Genomic DNA, 27173 nt, shown 5'->3' with positions numbered 1-27173 from the left:
CTCCGGCCTAAATCTGACCAGATCCTTCCCCCTCCCCCCACAAACCTTCTCCACTTTCCTAAATAGAAACAGCTAACAATATGTTGTCGTCAGTGAGGCTGGAATTGGGGATGGCCCAGAGAGAACGATTTCAAAATAGACCGTGGACAATTTAAAGGCAGGATCTTCTTTGCCTTGAAATGTCCCCTCTTTGCAAGATGGAGGAGGCAGATCTCTGTTATTTTAGGGAAGCCGGTAGGGATTCTGACCTTTCCCTCTAATGATCCATCCGGAGGGAAGCACCTTTGGAAGTGTCTTGGTGCCAAGGCTGTGCCCTCAGAGAGGAGGGCTGTCTGAGGATGCTTCCCCAGGAGAAAGGGTGTGTTTCCATTTTCTTCCTATCCAATTGCAGCTTTGCGGATGGCCTTTCCTGATTTATAACGGATAAAGATTGAGCCGGGCTCCCGAGCTGCTCTTTCGCTGCAGGTTTCTTGGTGACACCTTTGTGCTCTATGCTAGTATCCAATTCTACGTTGACTTGTAATTGGAAGACCCATGAAAAGGTAGGTGCTAACGGGACCCACACACAGGATTTTCCTTGTATTAATGAGACTTTCAATGGGCCATTATGGATATGAGATTCCTGGCTTGACTGCCTAGAAGTCAGTGTTCTAAACAGACCAGGAAATAGGAAAAAAGGAGCTTGTTATTTCCATTACGTGCTTTATTTTAACATTGGATAACTCAGCCTGAGGCAGCAATGCAGCTGCTAAACAGCAAAGACAAATGAACAGTGGGCTTTTCTGAATTCCAAAATGCAACCTTGCAACGGTTCCCCCCACTCAAGGACAGAAGTATTTGGTGATTAAGTAGTTATAGGCAGTTTGGGAGAAACTCTTGGGATCGTTGGGTTAGAAAAAGGATTCGGAACAAACGAAATAAATATGAAAGCCCAGTTGCCCTGGAAAGGGAGGTGAAACTTCATATATTTCTTTCTTTCTTTCTTTCTTTCTTTCTTTCTTTCTTTCTTTCTTTCTTTCTTTCTTTCTTTCTTTCTTTCTTTCTTTCTTTCTTTCTTCTTCTTCTTCTTCTTTTTCTTCTTCTTCTTCTTCTTCTTCGTCTTCTCCTCCTCCTCCTCCTCCTCCTCCTCCTCCTTCTCCTCTTCTCCTTCTTCTTCTCCTCCTCCTCCTCCTCCTCCTCCTCCTCCTCCTCCTCCTCCTCCTCCTCCTCCTCCTCCTCCTCCTTCTTCTTCTTCTTCTTCTTCTTCTTCTTCTTCTTCTTCTTCTTCTCCTCCTCCTCCTTCTCCTCTTCTCCTTCTTCTTCTCCTCCTCCTCCTCCTCCTCCTCCTCCTCCTCCTCCTCCTCCTCCTCCTCCTCCTTCTTCTTCTTCTTCTTCTTCTTCTTCTTCTTCTTCTTTTTTGATTATTGAGGTTTCTCAGCTCTGCTCCCCAATCTCCGCTTGTGAAAGTGATCATGGCTCAATTTGCTGCACCAGGAAAGCACTTCAGGCTAAGCGTTTGAGCTTGTTGGTATGACTGAATTTTCTGCCCAATCTTTAGAAGCTGCCTGCTACTTATTTGGCAGGCTTTCAGACTCTGCTGGGATAAAATGCCACACTGGAACAGGCCTGGGAAATCTCTGAGGATCACACTCTTTTTCTCCTCCTGGTGCCTGCAGGAATAACCTCTGTTTTTATGTTCAGCAAAATGCACTTGGTTGTTTTTCTATCTGAAGCAGGAAACAATAGATTGCCTCCGTGAGCAAGAGGTCCGCTCATAGAAAGGGAAAAAAGGGAGTCAACCTATTCTCCAAAGCAGGATCAGAAGCAACGGATGGAAACTGATCAAGGAGAGAAGCAACCTAGAACTAAGGAGAAACTTCCTGCCGGTGAGAACGATTAGCCAGTGGAACCACCTGCCTCCAGAAGTTGTGGGTGCTCCATCACTGGAAGCAGCTTGAAATTTTGGATAAGTTGGGTTTGTTCATGCCTCAGGTGCATCTACAGATGCTGCTTATCCAAGCAGCCAATAGCAATTCTGAACATTCCAGAGGAGGTGGCTGTGGATGAATGTTAAGGCATTTTCCGAGTTCTTTCTTCAAACATTTAATCATACAGAGGTGCAGCCTTTGAGTCACGTCTTTGAGGATGTTGTTTTCCATTCTTGTGACACCTTGAATGTTGACGTTTTTCAGAGATGAGCTGGGAAAATAATGTCCCCTAAATAAATACCTCTTTATTTTAATGTCTGTTTTTGAAATGCTCAATCGCAGCAAAATGACAATAACAAAACCCCGCCTCCCCCTTCTAAAAGTAACTTTCACCCACTGCTACCTTCAAAATTTCCCTGGGAACAATGAAGCTATAAATGCCAAAGTAAAAGGAACATGTACTTAAATAATAATAATAATCCAGATAATCTTCTTCCTGCCTATCCTCTGCAGAACCTCAGGGACAAAAAAATGCTTGCATTCGAAAGAAAAAGCTCAAAGGCAGAGAAAATCTGACTGATAATGCGGTTCATGTCTTATGTTAACCACTGGGGTAACAGGGTGTCTTTTTACATAACCAGTATCTGTATTTAGAGCTGCAAATTAAGGGAGGCTGATTGAACCTTGTTTGTTCCAAACCAGCTGCCAGATTTCCTAATGGGGACCTTTGCTGTCATGCAAGACTGTCCTTCCTTCCTTCCTTCCTTCCTTCCTTCCTTCCTTCCTTCCTTCCTTCCTTCCTTCCTTCCTTCCTCCCTCCCTCCCTCCCTCCCTCCCTCCCTCCCTCCCTCCTCCTCCCCACTGCCACCTGCAACCTTTGCATGTACAGTATCTATGGCTCTCCACTGTGACTCTGGGCTGTGCATGTCCCTTAGAAACCTCTTCCGGGCTTGCATCCATGTTGATAGGCAGTTCTGAGAGTTTTTGCCTCCAAGTTTCCAAAGGACATAAGATTGGAGAAGGCTGTTGTAAGGAAACTTAGAGCTCCCCGGATGAAAGGATAAGCGATCGTGATAGGTGAACAATTATGGAATGGGGAGTCAAGGTAAAAGCTGGACCAACATTTGGATACGCCAATATAGGGAAGCCCTTATGACTACAAGTGAGGCCAACATTTCTGTTGCTAAGCAAAACATTTGTTAAGTGCATTTTGCTCGATTTCACGACTTTTCTTGCCATAGTTATTAAGTGAATCACTGCAGCTGTTAAATTAGTGACACGGTTGTCAAGTGAATCTGGCTTCCCCATGGACTTTGCTTGTCAGAAGGTTGCAAAAAGAGGGGTCACATGAGCTGTACTACCTCAGACAACAGGCTGTCCAGTCACTTCTTAAAAATCTCCAGTGATGAAGCTCCCACAACGTCTGAAGGCAAATGGTTCCACTGGTTGATTGTCCTCGCTGTTAGGAACTTTCCCCTTAATTCCAGGTTGCTTCTCTCTCTGATCAGTTTCCAACCATTGTTACAGATTTGATTCTGAAAAGACCTGGAATCTAACTCGGCGGGCAGCTCATTTCTCACTACAGGAACAGAGGTGGTGGCATTAATGAGCTCCCAACATCAGCTTTGTTAATGCCCTTAACTACTTGGAAGTAATTTTATTTTGAGAATTACATCTGACACATCGCAAAGCCCTCTAATTCAATTTAGGAATGGATAATTCGCTTATCCTGAAAGTAACACTCCTAGAATTGCATCGGGTGCATGCGGGTTACAAAAGGGCTTTCGTCCAATGAAAAGAGGAGTCCCTGTACGGATTTCAGATTAGTCCCATCAGCGCCCGCAGCTCCGTGCCGTAGCCCCTATCAGCCATTCAGGAAGTGAGCTGTAGGAATAGAGATAAGAGCTCGGCCTTCAAGATAAGAAAGTGGTTGAAATGCCTGGTTCGGGTGATAGATAAAGGAAGCCATCCAGCCCAGCAAGATTGAGCCAGGCTTCCATTCTTTCAATTGAGTTAAAAACAGTGGGCCGTCCTTGGTGGTCTGCCCAACGAGTGCAAGGGGACAGCAAATAAAAAATAAAAAATATGGGAACCCTTTATCAGAGTTCTTCGTTGCATAAGTCCCTTCCCTTGAGCATGGGAGGATCCTGTGCCTCCGATTACATCAAGAAATTTGCGGTAAGGAAACTTATCTCTTTATTTATAAGTTTCAGACGCTACGTCCGTGAAGCTGTTTTCTGCCGGGCTGTCATTTGAATCATCTTTTTATTTTATTTTATTTTATTTTATTAAAAGGGCAAAATAGTCTTGAGTGATGGGGGTCAAGATTTCACCTGCCTTGATTTTCTCTTCCATGCTTTAATAGTTATATGAAGGAACAGAAGTTCTCGCGACCGTTTGTGGCTGAGGGGCTTAACATCACACTAATCCTAAGGAGAGATTCGTGTAATGCGATATGTTTAAAAAGCAAAGGCAACCTTAGTGTAGAGATCATTGCATGTGGCCCACATTTCTAAGTAGCTCTCCAAATGAAGCTTGAGACTGACATCTTTGAAACAGATTTTTTTTTCCTTTTAACCGTTCAAAAATGATAGAGAATAAAAATCCGAGTTATTTAGCCTGAATATATTAGTTTAAAAGAAGGAAAAAGAGGTGGTGGTGGTGGGAAAAGCAGGAGTTAGGAAAGAAAGGAATCCGATCGTAAAAAAAAAAATCAGGAATGAAGTCCTTAACAATGCTCTCCATGGAAGACTGCATATATCTCTGCCTTTGTATGCAGACACACAAACAGATATACATGGACATATACGGACACACACACATAGACACGCACGCACGCACGCACATGCACGCACACACACACACGAGAGAGAGAGAGAGATTATGGTGGTGATGCCGCTAGTCTTTCTCTAAATATTAACCAATATAGCAATGCTCGTGTTTTCTTTTCTTATACAGTGTTTCCTGGCTTAGGTTAAATTTTCGTGTAACTTTGCAAACGGCTGACTAGATCTTGTATCCTAGCTGGCAATCTTTTTGCTTGGATGGGGGCATTCAGGTTACTTTGCTCCCTGGGCATTTCATTCTAAAAATAGCTTTTTGGCAAAGTTCTGGTGTCCTGTCTCCTCTTCCTTTGTGCACATAACCAAACTCTACTTTCTTCTTTAGGAATACAACCAGTTGGACACTTTTCTAGAATTCTCCGTTCATTTCCCTTTTCCGCACTATCTGATTTCTGTCCCTTCGGCTTCTTATAATTGCATATACTCACTGCTTAGGCTTCAGTGGGTTGTTTTTATGGCATTCTCCTTCCTTTCATTCCCCCCCCTCTATTTTTCTCCTCACCGTGTGTCTCTTAAAAATGGTCTTCACCGTCCTAAGCCCTCTAATTCCTCCTCTTTCCATATAGACGACATCCTTTTAAGTATCTAAGAGCTGGCACTCAGAAAATAAGTAGGCTATTAGTATTACAGCAGAAAATTAAGCACGGTAATGTAAACCCTGCCGGGACACATAAGCAGAAACATGGAATACAGATGTCCTTAGGCCAGCCATTCCTCAACGCATCTTCACCAGACTGTGGCTTCCAACACGTTGTGTAGCACCAAGTTAAGGAAGCTGGTAGAGAATGCTAACAGCGACATTTTCATGTTGCCATCTTTTCCAAATCAGAGGATTTTGAGTATAGGTGTCCACAGTGTTCATACATCCATGTGCCAAAATATCGTGGGTTGAAGTAAGCATGGAACTTAATTAGGGATCTTCACTCAAGATAACCTGTTGATGTGAAATAGTGGCTAGAAAGTGACATTCTGAATGAAGACGTTCTTGACTAAAACCTGATCTCAGGTTGTTTTTTTAAAACAACAACAACAACAACAACCCATCACTGTTGGTCTCAGCTCCACTCCCGTACTTTGGGGGCTGTTGACTGTGTAGAGTATTATTAACTACTACAAGCAGCTCTGACTTCATGAGGCCATCGGTTACAAAATGTGAGCTCCACAAAGCTTCAGATTCAAGCAGCCTGGCCTTCTATTGTGTTCCCAACCAACAAGGCTTCCAAGATATCTGAGCAAAGAGTGAACTAGTCATTTTTTTTCCCTACTGACCCACTGGAAGGGAAGATATAATAATTCTGATAAATCAGTAGATGTACCTAAGTAATTCAACAGCCTAAAGCAGGGGTCGGCAACCTCGGCTCTTTTATGACTCGTGGACTTCAACTCCCAGAATTCCTGAGCCAGCCATGCTGAGGAGAAATGGAGAGGTTTCCATACTGAGCTATGCTGGCTCAGGAATTCTGGGAGTTGAAGTCCACGAGTCATAAAAGAGCCGAGGTTGCCAACCCCTGGCCTAAAGTGTTACCTGGCGAACGGCGGGTAAACTAAGCTTCCATCTGCTTCTCTTACCCGGTTAGCTGTTGTGATCAGATTGCTGATACCCAATTATTCTTGTACATGTGAATGACGTCAAATGCAAATGTCACAGTGAGCTGGCTGACTAATGTGCCAAGCTGAAATTAGAATGTGGGTGTCAAAGGAATCTTACTTTAGAAGCCCACTTGGCCAGCTAGTCCTTGTCTTAGTAAGAAGACTAGTGGTGGTGATGTTGAAGGACAAACGCTTGGATGAGTTAAGGTGAGGAAGATGTTGATTTGTCGCCTGTAGACTAGCTGGGAAGTAAGAGGGACAGAGGGAATGTGGGGCCCTGGATAAACTATGCCAAGATAACAGCTGGGGCAGGACCAGGTGCCACTGCTGATATAGGAGGTTGCTAATCATAGCTATTTTAGCTTGAGCAGGAAGAACATGCTGTGCTGCAAAACTATTGTTGCAAATTCCTCCTGATGTGAGAAGAAGAAGGAGGAGGAGGAGGAGGAGGAGGAGGAGGAGGAGGAGGAGGAGAAGAAGAAGAAGAAGAAGAAGAAGAAGAAGAAGAAGAAGAAGAAGAAGAAGAAGAAGAAGAAATGATTGTTTTTTTCTTTCTCATTGTTGTAAAATGTTGAAGCTTCTTGGATGAAAAGCACAATTTTTTCTTCTTCCTCCTCAAGGAAAAAAACCAGTCCAGTTGCCTTTTGGAAAAGCACCTTTGAGATAGTTCTCCTGAACTTGTTGGATCACAACTCCCAGTATTAGTCATAGGGAGGGCTCCTTCTAAAGTCTTTCCCACACCCTCCCTTTTTCTGTGGGATGAGATATCTTTTCCATACAGGTTGTCCAGTCTATAGTTCTCCCTCTTGTCTCCCAAGGTCATTCTTACACAACACTACGCACAGAGACAACGACATAAGGATGGGGACTTGCTCCACTATCTATATTTATTTAATCCCACTCTGCTTCCTGAAGGTGCACAGAGGGGCAAATAAATAAATCAAAACAACAGTTACTAAAATGCCAGTCTGCCATAAAACGTGATGCTAGAGATCCAGTACAGATTGGACTTGATTGATTCAGAGGTTGCGGTGAGACTTGTGACTTCAGTTATAATCTGGACTGCCTTGCCTGGAGATTGAAATACAGATTCTGGAATGGGAACTCAGCGGAAAACAAAGGGTGAAAGACACAAGAGGCTCTTGTGGATATTCATTGATATATTCATTCAACTGACCAAAGAACAACAAACAATTGTATTTTGACCCTGCTTCCGGAGACCACGTGCCTTAATTTCCACATTGTGAAAATCTGGATATTGTGTGTGTGTGTGTGGGGGGGGGGGAAATACCATTCAAACAACTTCATATGTGTGAATATAGAAAAAGTAGGCAAAACTTTGGGTCATCCTAGGGCAGGGGTAGGCAACCTCGGCTCTTTTATGACTCATGGACTTCAACTCCCAGAATTCCTGAGCCAGCTGGCTCAGGAATTCTGGGAGTTGAAGTCCATGAGTCATAAAAGAGCCGAGGTTGCCTACCCCTGCCCTAGGGAATGTAATTCATGTTAAATCCCACTAAAAAAATCCCTGTTGGGAAAATGCAAATTTGAACAGAAGAAAAAAAAATGGGGGGGGGAGGGCGGGAGAAGAGTAGCCTGTAAGACTAATGACTTTGCTATTAATTATAAAAAAAAACAATTTTGATCAGCTGTTTCTTTAAAAAAAAAAAAGGCCAGAGGACTCTCTTGGCACAACCGAAAGAATTTGACTTGAGTTGTTTCTGCTTTGAAAGGCACGCTGGTGTGAGATGTGTGCTTTGTGTCATTGTCGTTAACGTCCTATTTTTAACGTCCGGACTGCCAGCCAATTTTAAGCCCGGCCGGTATGCGTATTGGCCGACGTGTGTACATTTTGTATTTGACAATAACGCCCTATTATTATTATTTTTTTTAAAACTTGGAGAATTTTAACTTTGCTTCAGTTCCCCTTCAATTTTTCCCTTTTTCCTCCCCTTCCTCCTTCGAAAAGAATCACTTTATCAGCTGTTTCCTTGCACCATCCGAAAATCCGATAGAAAATTCTAACTTTCCTCTCCTCTCCTCTCGGCACGAATCTCAACTATTCAGCTGCTGCCAATTCTTAAGATGCTTGGTTATCAACAGCCTCTCGAGGGAAGAATTTTAAATGGTTTTGTGACGGCAAGAAGGCTGCTGGGGGGGGGATTCTTTAAGCTGACTGCCAAGTTGTCACCCTCCTCATCACTGTACGCATGCAAGAAGAAAACAGGTAATACGAAACAAGAGTGGCTTACATGGCAGCTAATAGATGACATGCTCTTAGCAGGTTCTAGAGTTTTAGTTCCATTCCAAAGGCCGACATAATTTCCAAGCACTGCCCTTTAATTTCAGCAAGCAAAGGGCCAACCCATTTAATCTCTTCCCATCAGAATGTCTGAAAGGACCCTGAGGTCTTAAGAAGCGTTTATAAATAGGCCTCGGGTGACCAAAGGCAGCCGTGTAAACACAATGGACAAAAAAACTCAACCTTCTCAACGCAAAGGTAGACAAGCTGTTGCATTTCCAAGAAGACTTGACCGAAAAAAATCCGGAAAGTGAACGAAGGGATGGATGATTTGGGAAAAAGGCCTCCCCATCAGCTAAGTGCATCCAATCTCCTGTGGGCCCAATCGGTGGAATTCATCGCAGCGAAGATAATGTCCAGCAGGTAGAAACGCAGAGTACGTACACCGAGGTTTTGAACCTGGTGAAAGCAACGCATCACGATGCTTCCAGGTACCAGGAAAAAAAATGGAGAAGGTGGAGACAGCTGTGGATGCGACTGACAAGATGGTGAAGTGTTTGGGGGAAATGTTTAGAAACTCAAAGATGGTGGATTTCATTCTGAAAGGGGGTGTTCCTTGGTGGAAAGGGAACTTGCTTGAAATCCTGGAGGAGGTGAGCACCTTCTTATTCCCTGTGTGGGAATCTTTAATTTTCCCATATTAGGAATATTTAATGAAACTATAACCAGCGCCTGTAGACTCTCTTGGTATAGTTTTGTATTGATGACTGCTGCTCTTCCAACTAATAGGGTTGAATCACGTTTATCCGTGTTCTGCCGCTGTTCTTTTGGTGTTGGAAATGGGTAGACATGAAAAAGAGCAACAAAAAACAAAATCTGAACTTCTCATTCTAAAAAAAATGATATAAACATTAGGATCGAGTTATTCTTTTTACCGTTCAGTGCAACACACACTCATGAAGTCAACTGTTTCTTTAAAAAATCAACAGCTCTTGCTCACTTTTATACCCAGTGATTGAAGAATGCAAGAAAAGAAAATATAGGCATTTTAAATTTTATTTTTTATTTTATTTATTTTTTTATTTTAATTCCATTTATATCCCGCCCTTCTCCGAAGACTCAGGGCGGCTTACAAGCTTAGCAGTAGCCTTCATTCTATGTATATGTCTGCTTATTAGGGCTTTCACACACACCCCAAGCGGCATTATTACAAAGTCAGCTTAATTGCCCCCAACAATCTGGGTCCTCATTTTACCTACCTCAGAAGGATGGAAGGCTGAGTCAACCTTAAATGACATTTAAATTGGGAATGTCCGTTGTAACTGGAAGATTCCTGGATTTGGGGGGAAAAAATAAGGAAAGTTATTGTTCTAACCTTCCATACTTGGGAATATTTTTTTCTGTATCTTTTCTAAATTAAAATTGCAGGGAAGAGATACTCAATTCAACAAAAGTGTTGCTGCAACTTCTCCAAAAGAGACACTAAAAATGAGTGGTGTGTAAATGAAAGTGTTTGATTACCAATGCTCTTGTCAGGATCTGAAACAATGGATAAATTTTCCTTCAGAAATAGTGAGATAAGCACATCTATAAGCAGATGAGAAATGTTCAGGAACCTCATTCCATATTTTTTTAAATTTCATCTGCTGTCCATCTGGTCAATCTATCTGTACAAAACTCTTAGCTCAGGGTTGAAAAGAGAGGTCCTTGGTCATCTCTGAGCTTGGTTATTTCTTGTTGATGTTTCATTAACCAAACTAGGTAACATCATCAGTGTTAGAGGAGAGGAGGAGTTGGATGAGGAGGACAACCTTGGGGTCCTTGGTGTTCTCTGAACTTGCTTGTTTTCTTGCAGATGTCTCATTACCCAAATTAGGTAACATCGTCCTTGCTAGACGGAGAAGGAGGACAACCTCGGGGTCCTTGGTGTTCTCTGAGCTTGCTTGTTTTCTTCTACACATTTCATTACCCAAACTAGGTAACATCAACAGTGCTAGCCCCATTAAGGAACCACCAAGAATACTTGTACCAACATTGACAAGGCAAGCTACTTATATGTAAACAGAGAACAAACCCCACTCTCTTGTAACACTGATGATGATGTTGCCTAATTTGGGTAATGAAATGTCTGCAGGAAAATAACCAAGCTCAGAGACCACCAAGGACCCTTCAGAAATTGAACAAGTAAATAAATAAACAAACAAATACCTGGGAGTCTCATTCAGTATAATTTCCCATAGAAGTGATGGCCCATCCTCACTCCATCATTTCCTAAGGTGCTTTTTTTGAGGGTTCTGCAGAGGATTGTAGATTCCTCAGAAAAAAATACATTCAGCCAGAGCATTATTTGCATTAGCTCGTTCTCACTTTTTGATAGGGGAAAAAAAATCCAAGTGAAATAAACCCACGCACTTACCAATCTTAGGTTTGCCATTAGTGGCCTTGCTTTGAATGCGTGCTTTTTAATCAGTTGATGGAGAAAAGCTTCAGAAAGGTTCCATGAGATATGTCTCCTTCTGCCACATGGTGTGATAGATCTCTCATCACTCAAAAAAGACGTAGATAAGCTGGAGCCAAAGAAGCCAAGATACCAAATTCAAATGCATAAACATCCAGAGTCTCCTGAGACTGTCCCTTCTTGCCCAAGTTGAGTCCAACGAAGTAAATAAACATCAAGTTCAAAATAGCGCGTGCTGTTTTTTGAGAGTTGGATCATCTTATTTTGAAATAGCCGGTGGAATGGTTGAAGAGTGGGGCTTGGGGAAATGCTAATTAGCAATGTATTTTATGGACTGCAAGCTTCAAAATCCAAATAAAGAGTGGTAAGTAACAGGATCAAGCAAACTAAACTCATGAAGCCACGGTGTCCCACAGAGCAGTAGCTTAACTGTTAGCAAGGTTGATTCCCCAGAAAAAGCTAATGAACATGAGGATGGAATGTCTCCTATTGTGGATCTAGGACCTAAGACTTAGTTTTCCCCCCCAAAATCACATGGTTAAGGACAAGTACGTTGCTAATCTGAGTAAGTCATCAACAAGGGCTTCTGGAATGGAAGTTCTACCAATCAGGTTGGGACAATGTTGTGATTTGTTGAGCTCTGAAATGAGTTTCGGGTCACAGACGTTCAGGAGATCTCACAAGACACAGCCCCGATTGGAACCATTGATTGGTGGGTCTGGGACAGATGATCACAGGTGAGCAAGAGCGAAGAATGGAGGAAACGAGAGATATGGATGTTAGTTCTTTCATTTTCACCTTGTTGAAGGTGTTAAGCATCTCTCGATCCCCATAATTCAGTCTATCTACTAAACCAGCAACCTCTCACCCCTGACTGCAAACAGGCAAGAAGAAACAGTAGCTGGAAATAGTGGAACGCTGTAGCTTCCGTTTTCTTTGATTTCCTGTGCTGTCCATACTGAAAGCAATGAGCAGGCACTGTCTTTTTCATTTTTTTGCAAGAAATGTGCATAAACTGACCTTGCGGGTTTTCTTTCACTTTTCTAGACTAAAGATAAGCCAGAAGACAAGGGTTCAAAAGGAAAGCATGCAACTCCCAAGCAAGGAACACAGACAGAAAGCCAGGATTCTTTGGAAGGTATTAATATAGATGCTTGTTGTTAAGTCATGCGGAGGCAGAATCTTTAATCTGCGAGAATAAATTAATAGGATGGTTTAACTTAAGGCCAGAGAAGGCAACCTGATGCCTTTCAAATGCTTCAGATTACTGGTGTCCTCATTTCTTATTGACCCTACTAGTTGGGTATTATGGAAGTTGATGCCCAATCTCCAGTTTGCCTATCTCTGATGTAAGGTAAGGTTCAGCTCTCTACGCTCTTTTCATAAAATTGTAAACTGTATAGGGTTTGGGTTTGCACATCAACCCACATTGTAAACCTATGTTAATGTAATTATTCTATTCACAGAGAAAGCAATACCCAAACACATACAGTCACAGTGTGACTTCATGTAACAGCTCGGTTCTTACAGCTAGATTTTCATAATGTACTGAATTGCAAACTATTTAATGCCTTGGTGACTCCTTGTTGTATGAATTATATCGGGGGTGTGTGTCTTCAAACGTGGCCCTTTTATGACTTGTGGACTTCAACTCCCAGAATTCCTCAGCCAGGCACACTGGCTGAGGAATTCTGGGAGTTGAAGTCCACAAGTCATAAAAGGGCCATGTTTGAGGACCCCTGAATTATACATTAAGAGATGACATATGCTAAATAAACAAACATATTATGAGAAGTATTTTACTCAATTGGTTCTACGTTCTTGCGGTTGTCTCTGCAGCGCGGGCCTTGTCAATGTTCTCCAGCATTATCTTTTCCCTCTGAAAATAATTTTTGTAGAAAACCAAAAAGGGACCGAGTTGGGTGAGCAGCACAGACTACGTGAAAAGGTAAACTTGGCTGGTGTGGTCCTTTCCAAGGAAAGCTCCAGACCATGTGCTGCAGAGAAGATGGCCCAGCTTGAACCAACAGATCCTTTGGGATGGGCGAATGGCTCCAAGGATTGTCCAAGACAAAAAGAAACGGGGAACGGGAACGTTGTCCAGAAGGATGGCCCTTTCTGCCCAAGCAGTGGCAATCTGACAGAGTCCCAAAAGAGGGATAAAGAAAAATCTCCCCCGAAGCAGGTGACTCCAAAATGGAAGCGAGGAGAAAAAAGTGGACTTGACACTCCTGCTGGGGAAGCTGTGTCTTCTACCTCAACACCTGACTGTGAAGTTATAAGGACAAGGTAATTGGTGGTTCCTAGTGTTCTTCTAGGGATGCAGTGGCTCAGTGGGTTAGGTTGCTGAGCTTGTCGATCAGATGGTCGGCAGTTTGGTGGGTCGAATCCCGAGTGCCGCATAACAGAGTGAGCGCCTGTTACTCGTCCCAGCTTCTGTCAACCTAGCAGTTCGAAAGCATGTAAAAATGCAAGTAGAAAAATAGGGACCACTACGGTGGGAAGGTAACAGCGTTCTGTGCGCCTTTGGCATCTAGTCATGCCGGCCACATGACCACGGAGACGTTCTCAGACAAGCGCTGGCTCTTCGGCTTTGAAACGGAGATGAGCACCGGCCCCTAGAGTCAGAAACGACTAGCACACATGTGCGGGGGAACCTTTACCTTTACCTTTAGTGTTCTTCTCTTGGATTCGGGGAAAGAAAACTCTGTTAGAACGAAGGTGGGTCTCACCCGGCTTCATGCTTTCCACAGTCCCCACCATGATATTTCTGGCAAGCTGGCAGGGACAGCTTAAAAGCAGTAGGTTTTATGGGTACTTCAGCATGAACAGCATTTGGTGGGCCACTGTCTATAAATGTGCAACCTCCATTGATTGTCTTCCTTTGAAGGAAAGCTGGTTTAAAGCTAGATAAGCTAGGAAGTAGGATTCCCCCCCTCCCCCGTGGTAGCAATTGTTATGAAATTAACTGGAGGCTGAGTACATATAAATTATTTTATTGAATGTAAGGAAAAATTTCCTGAGGACCAAGCTGTAGCTCCAACTACAAATGTTATAGGTTCTCTGACTCTGGAGATCTTTAAGAAGCAGCAGTTGAATAATCTCTTAAGGATCATTGAATTGGCTTTCCTGCATTTTGCACTAGCGCTTAGGCTTATAGACCACGTCACAGTGCTTTACAGCCCTCTCTAAGCTGCTTATAGACTCAGCCTATTGCCCCCAACAATCTAGGTCCTCATTTTACCAACCTCTGAAGGATGGAAGGCTGAGTCAACCTTGAGCTGGTCAGGTTTGAACTTCTGTCAGTGGGCAGAGTTAGCCTGCAATACTGCATTCTAACCACTGTGCCACCACTAGATGATTCTGCTGTTCCTTCTGACTCTACAATTCTATGATTCCATTAGGACTTTTTAAATCAGTTCCATCTTATTATATCATGGGCTTCAGCAGTCCCAAGGAATACAATTCCAAGTATCACTTTGAATCCAGATTTAGCATTAAGCATTTCCTTCACTGGAAGTGTCTGAACAATCTTACTGACAAGGAATACATCAGTACCTGCTTTATCCTGATTCCTGACAAAGAGCATCCCCTATGCTTGTCAAATTAGCATCTTACACTGCTACTTTGCAATAGGTTTTAGTTATAGTTCAATTCAGCAGCATTGTCTTTTGGACCTTAGGACTTACAGGAGGTATGTTGTTAAAACCATAATTCTGCAAAGCTGGCCAAGGAGAAATGTTATAATCTTTAGAAAAAAAAGAATAATTGCAGTTAGGGAGGGAAAACCTTTTTTTTTCTAGTTCACTTTTCCAAAGTTGGGAGTCTCAAGGTAGCTTCAAGAATGGAGTTGAAGACTCTAAAGAGAAGCAGATGAAATCTCAACAAGATCTGAGATATGGTAGGATTTAGAGTGATCCTGAGGTGAGGATTGTCCAGGCTACCATTTGTGAATGTGCAAAGGTGGCAGATGTGTGAAAAAAGTATTGGCTTTGAGGATCGATCCAAATTGGATGGTCTTGACTCAATAAAAGGCTAGCTCAGGGGTAGGCAACCTCGGCTCTTTTATGACTCGTGGACTTATGCTGACTCAGGAATTCTGGGAGTTGAAGTCCACGAGTCATAAAAGAGCCGAGGTTGCCTACCTCTGGGCTAGCTCAATTTGATAGAGAGAAAATGTCCACTAGGGGGCATCAGCAGACAAAAAAACTCCAATGCAGCAGAACTGAAAGTCCTGCAAAAGTCCACCTCTATTTTACAAATACTGCAGCCTTTTTCCTCAAGGGGGAGAGAGTACAGACTTAAGCGGACTTAAGCACCATGAAACACCCCATCCAGTTAAGTCTGCTTAATATTCTCTTCACCAGGAAGAATAGCAAGGTTCAGAGCAGAGAGATGCAATAAATCTGATTTCAATATTTACACGGTACATTAGTGATCATTTTGGATCTTTATTTTTTTTTATTCCATTTATATCCCGCCCTTCTCCGAAGACTCAGGGCGGCTTACAAGCTTAGCAGTAGCCTTCATTCTATGTATATGCCTGCTTATTAGGGCTTTCACACACACCTCCCAAGCGGCATTATTACAAAGTCAGCTTAATTGCCCCCAACAATCTGGGTCCTCATTTTACCTACCTTGGAAGGATGGAAGGCTGAGTCAACCTTGAGCCTGGTGGGATGCGAACCTGCACTAATTGCAGGCAGCTGGTGTTACTTAAGGAGGCATTAGCCCACTGCTCCACCAAGGCTCTCTTTGGTGAGACCTAAGTGGTTCCCTCCCTTTGGTAAAAAGAAAAGAGGGTATCAACCAGATTTGTTTATGGCTCCACTCACTAGTTGTTCAGCCCCATGGCTGGGGGATTCTGGGAGTTGAAGTCCAAAGTTGTCATGGCTGGACACCCCTGGCTTAAGGGATTGGAGAGCTGCTTCAGTTAGAGTAGTCAGTGTAGGATGAAAAAGATCATGGAGCTATTTGGTCATCAAGTCCATATCCACGAGCACATCTTGGAGACATGCAAGATAGCTACAGTATATGATCTCTGTTGGCCTTCCTCAACCAGGTGTACTCCAGATGTTGGAGCGTAATTCCCAGAATCACTAATTAGCCTTGGCCAGTGTAGAGAATGGGGCTGAAGTGTGATGCTTTTCAAGCCTGCCAACTCAAGAAAAGCTGTTCCTGAGTCCATGCCTTCCTGAAGTGACTGGGTAAAATCTTGATTAAATTAAATTCAGAAGCTACAAGGAAAGATCTAAAGTTGATTGCTTTGCAGGCCTTCAGTCACTGCACGGACTAATGATGCTCCAGACAAGGCTTGGAGAAGCAAAGAAGGAAGTGTTGGAGGTAGACACGATGGAGGGTTGGCTCCACTTTCCCTGCGGCCAGTAGGCGAAGAAAGTAAGCGTTTGCAGGAACCTTCTAAAGCCAAGTTGCCCTCAAAGGACAGCAGGACTGACCCCACACAAGAACTGACAGGAGTCCATTCTGCCAATAAGAGGAGCGAGCAGATTCCTAAACTGTCAGGTCCTACTTCAGCAGCGCCACTTCCAAAGGCTGAAGACAATGGAGAAAGTCAACGTAAGACTCGCCCTTGTCCCAGTTCCACTCCCAAAGACTTTGCTGAAGTTCTAGGAGCCTCAGGAACAAGTCCCAAGGAGATGGCCCAGGCAATCAAAGACGTCAAAACAGAAACCGTGGAATCACGGAGAGTTTCTCTAGTGAGGCGAGAAAGCAGATCCCGACAGGGAGCAGAGAAAGTTGCAGAGATTACTCCATTCGTAGCAGCCACCAAAGGGGAAGAGGTGGTCATTGGTAAGTAACCGCTTCTGGATCAGTTGCACATTCTCTCTTGGGTTGCCTCTACTTACAAATCCAAAATTTTGTACCCAGAACAGGGGGTGGACCATGTGGCCTATAGAGCCCTCTCCAACTTCTATGGTTTTACAGTATGTTTTGCTTCAGAAGCTTGGTTGCAGAGCAGATGATCCCAGCTGGTGAATGGGTGAAGTTGTGTTTGGAGAAGACCTCGATAGGTACGACTGAATGGTCCTCCAGAAAATGGAAAAGAAAAAAAGAAAAAGAAAAGCACACTCAGGCAAAAACTAGTTTAGAAAATGTTCTCCTCGATGCGAGGCCTGAATTTATATATCATAAGCCATGGTTTGTTTTATAAGCACCCTTGCTGGGTTTGTACAACATACTAAACCAAAATAAAACCACGTTACTATTTAATGCAACATATATACCCGCAAATGAAAATTGCAAATGTATAATTTATAGCATATTGTTATGAGCGAAACAAGCTGCTAGGATTTATCAAATAACTAGCTTTTTTTTAAAAAAAATCACAACTTGTGATTAAAAAAATCCAAACCTAGTTATCTAATAAACCCTAGCAGCTTGGTTCACTCATAACAATATGTTACAAATTATACAGTAAATTCACAATTTTCATTTGCAGGTATACAGAATAGAATAGAATTCTGTTCTATATACCTGCAAATGAAAATTGTGAATTTATAATTTATAGAATATTGTTATGAGTGAAACAAGGTGCTAGGGTTTATCAAATAACTAGTTTTTTAAAAAAATAAATAAATCACAACTTGTAATATTTGAAGAGAACTGTCTATGTAGGTGAAGTGCTCAGAGTTTTTGCTAAATTTGTAATTGCTCCAGTGCCTGAAATAGTTGGATCAATAATAAGCTATCCACAGTTGCAAAATGGAATATTAAAACACTGTATGGCTATAGATTTGCATGACTTCCCAAAGAGTTATACCAGGGGTCTTCAAACTTGGCCCTTTTATGACTTGTGGACTTCAACCCCCAGAATTCCTTAGCCAGGCTCGCTGGCTGAGGAATTCTGGGAGTTGAAGTTCACAAGTCATAAAAGGGCCAAGTATGAAGACCCCTGAGTTATACCTATCATTTTCTTCCCTTCTACCTACCTCATTGCAAACATATTCAGCTGTTGATAGTCTGTGATCTACTTACCGTACTTTATATCTCTCCATCTGGAGAAAGAAAAAGGCAGATGAAAGATGTCAAGATGATGTTGCAGTGTCTGTTGGAAGAACTATCAAAACCATGTTCCTCTGCTTCTTCTTCAGATGACAGCCCTCCTCCTCCAGCTCCTTTTGAGCATCGCATTGTGAGCCTCAAACAAACTGAGTTAACCGCTTTATACACTGTAAACCACGATGAAGTGTTGGGAGGGTAAGTTTCGCTATAACATGATCAGACTACTTTGGAAATAATTTCTTATCCTCCAGTTGTGTAAATATCAGTGTTACATTGAAGGGGTGGTTTATTTTTAAAGTCTGCTGTAAGGCCGTCACAAATTCAGTATTGGCCTTACACTGATATTTTTGCAAGGGCTGTTTTTGCACATGCTTAGCTAGTTCAGTGAAGCCCACAGCAGCTACATTCATGGAGTGTAAGAATTATTTCGAAGGAAGTGCTTTTAATAATATACTTAACCAGGCGAGTGAAAGTTCTAGCAATTGCAAGATGCCAAACTTGGTTAAGCTTAACATAAGCTACTTGAAGTTGCTGTGGTTAGGCTTAACATGGGCTATTGCATAGCAAATCCACCTTTTTTATTATTATTATTATTATTATTATTAGGGTAGGAATCTCAAGGTATTGTGCAAAATCTGAAATTTTTTCCAACAACTAAACTGTACATATTGCACCGATTCAGCCCGTATTGGTTGGGTGAAAGTCTTGCTCGCTCTGAAGACTTGAAACAGAGGTATGAAGTTGTAGAGGTTGGGATGAAGCCACTGCAGTTGTCCATTCCGCACCGGAGCAGACCTTGCTGTGTGTTGAAATCTCTTTGGCAAAATGACCTCACAAATATATACTGGAGGGATGGTAGAAACCTGATGCTGGAGGAAAAGATCAGGAGAAACTTTTGCTTTGATCTCATGACACTTTCTTGGGTAGCTTGGGGAAGAGAGACAGGCCATCTCTGCTGCCATAATTTTCTTCTAATGAATGGAAGACTAAGATCACAAATTTCTATTTGGCAATCTCAGCATGCACTTCCTTGTAAAAGAGGATTACCCGTACTGGGTTTACATTTTTTGACCTTAGGAAAGTAACCACTTGTATACATTTGTGGCCTAAATCCTTGTTTTTTGTCAGGGCTATATTCGGGGATATCTGATGAAGTTCACACAAGTAACGTATCAAACAGTAAACTGGTCTTTTTTGTAAGACACCAAAAAACTCTTCCTTATTTTTGCCCGAATCTAAGCTTTTTGCTGATTCTGCCTTGCACAGTTGCATAGGAATGCGTTTCTAGTGATCAGACACTTCCAAATGGATTTATAGAAGATCGCTGTGATATTTCTACAATTTCAATATCCTTATTGTACAGATTTTTCCCATCCCTTAGAAATTGTAACGTGGGATAGAGAACTGCCTAATTCTACTCGTTGGCTTTGGCATCATTTAGAAAGTGATCAGCAAAGTTCAAAGTTGTTCCCTCTTTTTTGGTTATTCATTTCTCAAGCACAACCGGCCAAAGCATGTACAATTATAGAGCCCACCACAGACCATCTCCAGGTTGTCACATTTTGCTCCACAGTGAAAGAATACAACTGCGGAGTAAGATTTGAACATAAGCACTGAACAACTGGCTGGAAAGATCAAGCTTAATCCTTTCCTAAGCTGGGAGAAAGAAGAGCTTTTAGACTCCTGACCTCTTGATTCCGTTCGCTTTGTACCAGGTTATTTTTAATTGACGATAAGAATAGTTGGTCTCTGGAGGCGTCAGCAGCCCCCCCCCCCGAGGTGTTTTCCTGGTGGGTTTCATCGCTTTGTATTCTCCATCTTTCAACAGGGGGCGTTTTGGTCAAGTCCACAAGTGCACCGAAAAGTCCACAGGACTATGTCTGGCTGCCAAGATCATCAAAGTGAAATTAGCAAAAGAATGGGTAATGATAGCCTCTTGAAAATAATAATAATAACAAGACAAGCAAACGACCAGGATAAAAATTTCTATTTCAGCCAGCGTTTTCTCTGCAAAGCAAGATCTTTCATAACTAGATAGCTAGATATGAGAAGCAGTGTTGAAGCCCATGGGTTAACTTGTTGAATTAGGAGCAGGTTACCTCTGTTAATCTGCACTGGGTGGTAGATTAAAGACGATAGCTTTATTTTATTTATTAAATGTGTTGGCCACCAATCTCACTGCAATTGAGAAGCATACATTTTGCGGTGGATTGATTCTCTTGGCTGATAATGATATATAGAGATAGATTGAGATAGACATACATGTATTTGTTTGGGTGTGGATATGCACCTTCTCTGAATTTCTTTCTTACATTCTCAGTTGCCACTGGGTTCTTGTTTTGCCTTGCTAGCTTTTCTTTAGCAATAGCAATAGCACTTAGACTTATATACCACTTCATATAGTGCTTTACAGCCCTCTCTAAGTGGTTTACAGAGTCAGCCTATTGCCCCAACAATCTGGGTCCTCATTTTACTGACCGCGGAAAGATGGAAGATTGAGTCAACCTTGAGCCGGTGAGAATCAAACTGCTGACAGTAGGCAGTATTAGCCTGCAATTCTGCATTCTAACTACTGCACCACCATGGCTCTTTATATCTGAATGTTGATCATGCCAACTGGGGGTCCTTCCCATCAAATTATACCATCTTTTATGTTTCAGCCAGATTTGATTGGAAATAATAAAATTAAGATAGGTCTTGACTTTTTACTTTGGTACCCTGGTGTAACTTTGGGCTCTAAATGGATCTGGCAAATAAAATGACTGTGGTAGACAGACTTTTCTGAAGTGTATCTTGATTAATTTAACAGAACAGAACAACAGTATAATACAATTGAAAGGGACCCTGGAGGTCTTCTAGTCTGACTCCCTGCTCAACTTCCAGAATTCCCCATCCAGCACGTCGAAGTCCACGCATCTCAGGCAGCGAAGGTTGAGGAAACACGGCTCTAAAATATACCATACAGTAGCAGAAAAATTGTTGGAGGATCGCAAGGATCTCTACATCCTCCTTTTTCCTTCTGTCAGCGTCGCTAATAATACATTTCATTAATGTTTCAGGAAGAAGTGAAGAATGAGATAAACATAATGAACCAGTTAAATCACGTGAACCTAATTCAACTCTATGATGCTTTTGAGAGCAAGCACAACCTCACCTTAATCATGGAATAGTGAGTTGGTACACTCTGATGTAAATTAGCTGTGCTAACAAGCCAGTGACGTTGCAGTTTTCCTACGGTCCTGGGAGATGCATTAAAACAAAAGCTAGAATCAGAATAAAGAAATAAGACTGGATTGGACCACCTTGAATGTAACTTGCTTTGTCGGCTCTGGGATGGCGTCCGTTGTGATTGGATGAATGTCCTCTTTTCTATTGCAATTAAAAATTACAAGTCTGGCGATGTGTGACATGGGGGGAGGGGTTGCCACTGCCAAGGTTTTTTGGGAGCGCGTGGAGAGAGCAGGCACATATAGTTGTCCACCTCCATAATAGCTGTCCTTGTTCAACACTGCCTTTTGTTGTTCCGCCAGTGTCGATGGTGGTGAGTTATTTGACCGGATCATAGATGAAAACTACAATCTTACCGAGTTGGATGCTATCTTGTTTACCAAACAAATATGTGAAGGAATCTACTACCTTCACCAACAGTACATCCTTCATCTTGATCTGAAGGTAAGTTGGGAACCTACCACCAGTGGACAGGTTAGTCCTCAACTTATAACCCATTTGTTTAATGGCTGTTTGAAATTATGACGGCCCTCAAAACGGGACTTATGACTGGTCCTTGTACTTAACGGCCATTGCAAACACCCCCCCCCCAATGGTCACATGATCAAAATTTGGATGCTTGGCAACTGATATGCATTTACAATGGTTGCAGTTTCCCCGGGGTCATGGGATCCTCATTTGCAACCTTCCCAGGGGGCTTCTGACAAACCAAGTTAATGGGGGAAGCTGGATTTGCTCAAGATCTGTGTGATTCGCTTAATTATCATGGCACCACTTAGCGATCAAAGTTCTGGTTCCAATTGTGGTTGTAAGTCTAGGACTACTTGTAGCCTTACACCCAGAAGAAGGGAACATTTGCAAAGTGATACCCCATGAGGGCAAACTGCACGCAGGTTACACACCATGCAAGAGCAGGAAAATCAACCAAGGTTAAAACTAACTCTACCAAGCTTTCTCTGCCCTGTTTAAACAGGGGGAAAAGTGTGACATTGTCTGCTCACAACAGCCCTGATAAGTAGGCTGGGCTGAGGTGCAGGGGTTGGACCGAGAGTTTTCGAAGGGGGAAATCAAGCTGCATCTCACCACTTGAATCCCCTCGTCGTCCCTCAGGCTCTTGTCCAGTAAAAATGAATTCTGAAAAAGGCTCTAAAGATGGGCTTAAGCGTGTCCTCTGTCTTCTTTGGCAGCCCGAGAATATACTCTGCGTGAATCACAGTGGAAACCAGATTAAAATAATTGATTTTGGACTAGCAAGGAGGTAAGTCTCTCCTCCCCTTTACGCTTCGTTGATGTTTTCTTTATTCCTTCAGCGTCTCCCCTTGTAGACTATAAATATTTTGTGATCTCGTTTGGAGGTTCACTAAAATGCCACCCATTGCCATGGTGACCGAGCTTTCACTCAAAAGGCCTTCTTACTAGAACATGACAGCGATCGCAATATCTTTGCACACTGATGCCTCTATTGCTATAAATTCATTACCTTCCCACTGCCTCTCTACACTCACCCCCCCACCCCCCACCCCGTCTCCCTTTCTCATCTTTGCTAAAGGTACAAGCCTCGGGAGAAGCTGAAAGTCAATTTTGGCACGCCCGAATTTTTGGCTCCCGAAGTTGTCAACTACGATTTTGTGTCATTCCCAACGGACATGTGGAGCGTAGGCATCATAGCATACATGCTGTGAGTAAATCCTGGGTTTTGTTTTTTTTTCCAAGGGAAGGGAAGGGAAAGGGAGGATTGTCAATCAACTGCTCAGTAGGGAAGACCAGGATGCCACAGTTTAGAGCAGGGGCGTCCAACTCGCAACGTCACGTGAGGTGTCGTATTGCGCCATTTTTGCCATTGCCGGCAATGGGGTGGGCATGGTTTTGCGACAATGCATCTGGCTTGCGGGCCGGCAGTTTGACACCCCTGGTTCAGAGGGCCAGAATTGCAGAAAATGGTTTGGTTTCCTCTGACATGATGGTTGGCAAGAAAAAAGGGTGAAGTAAGCATGAGCTGAATAAAGGGAACATCTCTTGTGTTAAAGGCTGGGAAGAATTTAACCTATGATCAAAATCGATTCTGCATATATTCTTTCTAAATTCATTTTGATGGTTTCGTCTTGGCCTATAGCTAGATGCAGCCCATACATGAGTTGCTGTTTATTGTAGCTCATGTGGCTAGGTCTTGGGTAGTGTATTTAAGTTCCACCAGAACATGATGGGCCACATATGTAGAAGAGCAGGGAGGGGCTGCGTTAAGAGAGTCAACAGCCTAGAGTCGTTAGGTTTCCCACAAACTGTGTAAGTCCATCCCCTCCTGAATTCTGTTGACCCTTATCTGGCACCAATTAAGGATGGAACTTCCAATTCTACTAATTTTGGGGGGAGTGCGACTTGTAGGAGATCATGGTTCTGGTTCCAGTCAACATGCATGCTTTTATTTAGGATGTGTGCAGCTGGCGCAGATTGTCTCAACAGTGGCAGCACTTGGCTTATCTTGCCTGGCCATGAAAGCTGGCAAACGTTCCTATCTTGGACAAGAAAATGGCCTGATTGAGACAAGGTAGTCATCAAGAGATGAGCATCACGAAGGCGTCTTCACCTTAACGACATTGTCCTCCAAGAGTTGCATTTTGGCCCTTTTCCCTAGCAGTTAGAGCTCTGGCCTTCAAATTGTGTATTATCTGCACACCTCAAGCAACCTCTCCTTTCTTATTTTAGGGTCAGTGGCTTGTCACCTTTCCTTGGAGAAACTGATGCAGAGACCATGAATTACATAGTCAACTGCAACTGGGATTTTGACGCAGAAGCATTTGAACAAGTGTCCGAAGAGGCCAAAGACTTTGTATCCAGGCTTCTAATAAAGGAGAAGAGGTAGGAACTTGCCATGGTGTCTTATCCCAGATCATTCTGTCTCTCCCCAACACACATATCCAGCCTGATTAACGAAGTGAGTTGTCTGCGTCCAAGCCATCATGCTTATTTTGTAAATCGTGGCTTAAGATGCACAGTTCAGACTAATGTGGGTGCAGGAAGTCCTCGGCTTATGATCACAACTGAGCCCAAAATTTCTGTTGCTAAGCAAGACAGCTGTTACGTGAGTTTCCCCCCGTTTTACAACCTTTCTTGCCACAGTTATTAAGTGCATTCGCAATTGTTAAGCTAGTATCGTGGTTATTAAGTGAACCCGGCTTCCCCACTGACTTTGCTTGTCGGAAGGTTGCAAAAGTGGATCACGCGACCTCGGGACGCTGCAACCATCGTGTGAAAAACAGCCAGAAGTCACCTTCCCCCCCCAACCCAGTGCTGTTATAACTTTGGTCACTAAATGAACTGTTGTAAGTCGAGGACTACCTGTGTGCCTAGTGGCCTAATTCTTTTTCTCCTTTCTCTGGTCTTGTTATCCCAGCGGCAGAATAAGCGCAGCCAATTGCTTGAAACATGAGTGGTTGACCAACTTGTCTGCCAAGGCGAAGCAATCCAAAGTTCGCTTGAAGTCTCAGATGCTTCTGCAGAGATACATGGCCCAGAGGAAATGGAAGGTAAATGCCACACTGCTCCCCTATTTTTTTTTTCTGAGCACAGCTCTGTGTTGCCCATTTACTACAGATGACACTAATTTTTTGCAGGATCCAATCTGTGCTGGTCACCAGAAGCTAAGAAGAATAAAGCTTCTTTGGTCCCGGTGACCGGCTCAGATTGGATCCTGCAACATGGGACCAGTGGTGGTATTCATCCAGTTCGCACCAGTTCAAGAGAACCGGTAGCTAATTTTTTTTGTTGCCCAGGCCCAGAATGGACTTCCGGAAGCGGCATCCACACAGAGAACCGGTTGTTCACCTATTTGAATCCCACCACTGCCTGGGACTCATATATTTACTTTCATTCGTGACAGGGTTTTTTTGTACAGGGGAAGCCAGGTGTGAACACGACAGACGAGGATGCCTCTTTCTCTCTTAATTACGTCAATACTTTGCATATCCAAACAATTTTATCTGCCAGCAAGCTAGTTTTAAGCAACGGATAAGCTTGAACTAGCACAGGGGTAGGCAACCTCGGCTCTTTTACAGTATGACTCAAGGACTTCAACTCCCAGAATTCCTGAGTCAGCTATGCTATGCTGACTCAGGAATTCTGGGAGTTGAAGTCCATGAGTCATAAAAGAGCCGAGGTTGCCTACCCCTGAACTAGCAGAAGGTACCTACTGAACACGATAAGACAACTGGCCTAAGGTCCCAGGTAGTGTTGAGTATGTAAAAAACAAAAGACAGATGGGCGGGGATCTCAAAACTCCGTATGGATGTTGAGTATTGTTGTGAAGGTACAATCCAACGCTGGAGAAATCTTGCAAGAGTCTCTTGTTTTTCCAACACGTTTCTTTTTTCTCTTTACAGAAGCACTTCCACGCGGTCACAGCTGCCAACAGACTGAGAAGATTTCCTAACCTGCCGGAGTCTCCAGCTGCTGAAGAGAGCTGAGACTTGGCTGATTTTAGGGATCAGTCCACTGGGGATAGGACAACTTGGCTCAGCCAACTCGCTGCGGCCCATTTGCCGCGGGACTATTTATCAATTCTATTTGATTATTTAAAACAAACGAAGAGTTATTTTCATTTTTTGCCATTCACACTTCATGCCGTTCCCTCCTTTCGCATCCTTTCTTTAATGATTCTGTTCCACCATTTCTTTGATATTGGTGGAACTCTTGTCCCGCGGCAAATTGTCATAGACCCCGGTCCATTTCCACCAGTTTCACGTTTCCTTTTCTCCTCTTCCTCAATTGTACATCCACCAATCTGTTTAGGTTGCCGCCCTCAAGCCTAAGAAGGCACCTAGGGACCTTCCCTTACACCAAGGGGAGGCCTGACTGGGTTGTCTTACAACCTATCACAGTGATGGCGAACCTTTTAGAGACCGAGTGCCCAAACTGCAACCCAAAACCCACTTATTTATTGCTGAGTGCCAGGTGGGCGTAGCCTACTGAGTGGGTGTGGCTCTGGTCATGGAAGATTGGGTGGGTGTGGTCACCTCAATGTCGCTCGTGGGGAGGGACACCTGCGGGGGGCAGCTGGTTAAAGAGGGACAGTTGCCACCTCCGAGGCACAGTGCGGGTGCCCACAGGGAGGGCTCTGAGTGCCGCCTCTGGCACCCGTGACGTAGGTTCGCCACCACTGACCTATCACTTGCAAGAGGAGAGGAGGAAAAGCACTTGAATTATGCCTCTTAGGCTTTTGTTCCCATAATTACATATGAGTGGTTAGGAATGGCTTTTTCTGCTGGGGACTAGTTGTCTTGGTTTTAAGAACGCTAGGGTGTTGAGAATGTCAAGTCACGGTTGGAAGATTGGACTTCAAGCAGAAAATGCAGTTTTCTGCAGGTGTTGCGATAGTTATTTTCCGAATTCAGTATTTTTGTTTTGAAAGTAGAACTTTGGGTAGTTATCACTAGCTTTAAGAACACTTGCCAAGACATTGTATTAGCGTCCCTCTTTTGAGGGAGATAGGTGGTAGAGAAATGTAACAAATAAATAAAATTAGTTACCTTTTATACACTCACTCACGGCTTCTCTTTTGCTTAACTTTCCTAAACTTTTTTTTTTAAAAAAACAACCAAATTAATGATCTGTTATTTGCCACTGTCTGGGACACCATCAGGATATTTATTTTATTTATTTATTTTATTGCATTTATATACCGCCCTTTCCCTGAGGACTCCCTGAGGATATGTATCAGCTTGGGGATTTTGTGGGAAATGAGGGATAAAAATAAAAATGACTTGATGAGTTGCCGTCCGCAGCAGAACAAAGGTTATTGCTGACAATGTAAGTGGGGAAAAAAATTAAAAACAGAATTTAAAATCCTCAGCCATAGAAATATGGAGCTGAATTTCTGAACTGATTCA

The 27173-nt window shown here is 43.0% G+C and overlaps 1 protein-coding gene across 2 annotated transcripts; it reads left to right on the top strand.

Annotated features, from left to right (window-relative positions):
* The first annotated feature begins 3503 nt into the window (after nucleotides 1-3503).
* MYLK3 (myosin light chain kinase 3) lies at nucleotides 3504-26856 on the top strand. 2 transcript variants are annotated; one of them, XM_083370311.1, is made up of 13 exons: nucleotides 3504-4085; nucleotides 12088-12178; nucleotides 12939-13329; nucleotides 16313-16851; nucleotides 18153-18258; nucleotides 19892-19985; nucleotides 21123-21232; nucleotides 21594-21735; nucleotides 22479-22549; nucleotides 22841-22969; nucleotides 23995-24147; nucleotides 24683-24815; nucleotides 25668-26856. In XM_083370311.1, exons 1-13 carry the CDS (start codon nucleotides 3993-3995, stop codon nucleotides 25749-25751), a joined length of 2136 nt encoding a protein of 711 aa, XP_083226437.1. In that variant the 5' UTR covers nucleotides 3504-3992; the 3' UTR covers nucleotides 25752-26856. The 2 variants fall into 2 exon arrangements, with proteins under 2 accessions (XP_083226437.1, XP_083226438.1); XM_083370312.1 differs by lacking the exon at nucleotides 3504-4085 and adding an exon at nucleotides 8392-8567.
* Nucleotides 26857-27173: the final 317 nt, after the last annotated feature.

The sequence above is a fragment of the Vipera ursinii genome (assembly GCF_947247035.1).
Source record: "Vipera ursinii genome assembly, chromosome: 10".
NCBI classification, from domain to species: domain Eukaryota; kingdom Metazoa; phylum Chordata; class Lepidosauria; order Squamata; family Viperidae; genus Vipera; species Vipera ursinii.
This window is presented reverse-complemented; position numbering and strand designations above follow the sequence as displayed.

Bases quoted from the DNA above. Each gene is read 5' to 3' on its own strand.
- MYLK3 (XM_083370311.1), top strand. From the start codon at position 3,993: ATGGGAACCCTTTATCAGAGTTCTTCGTTGCATAAGTCCCTTCCCTTG. The intron at 18,259-19,891 runs GTAAGTTTCGCT...ATCTTTCAACAG, and splicing joins CACGATGAAGTGTTGGGAGG to GGGGCGTTTTGGTCAAGTCC. The intron at 24,148-24,682 runs GTAGGAACTTGC...TTGTTATCCCAG, and splicing joins CTTCTAATAAAGGAGAAGAG to CGGCAGAATAAGCGCAGCCA.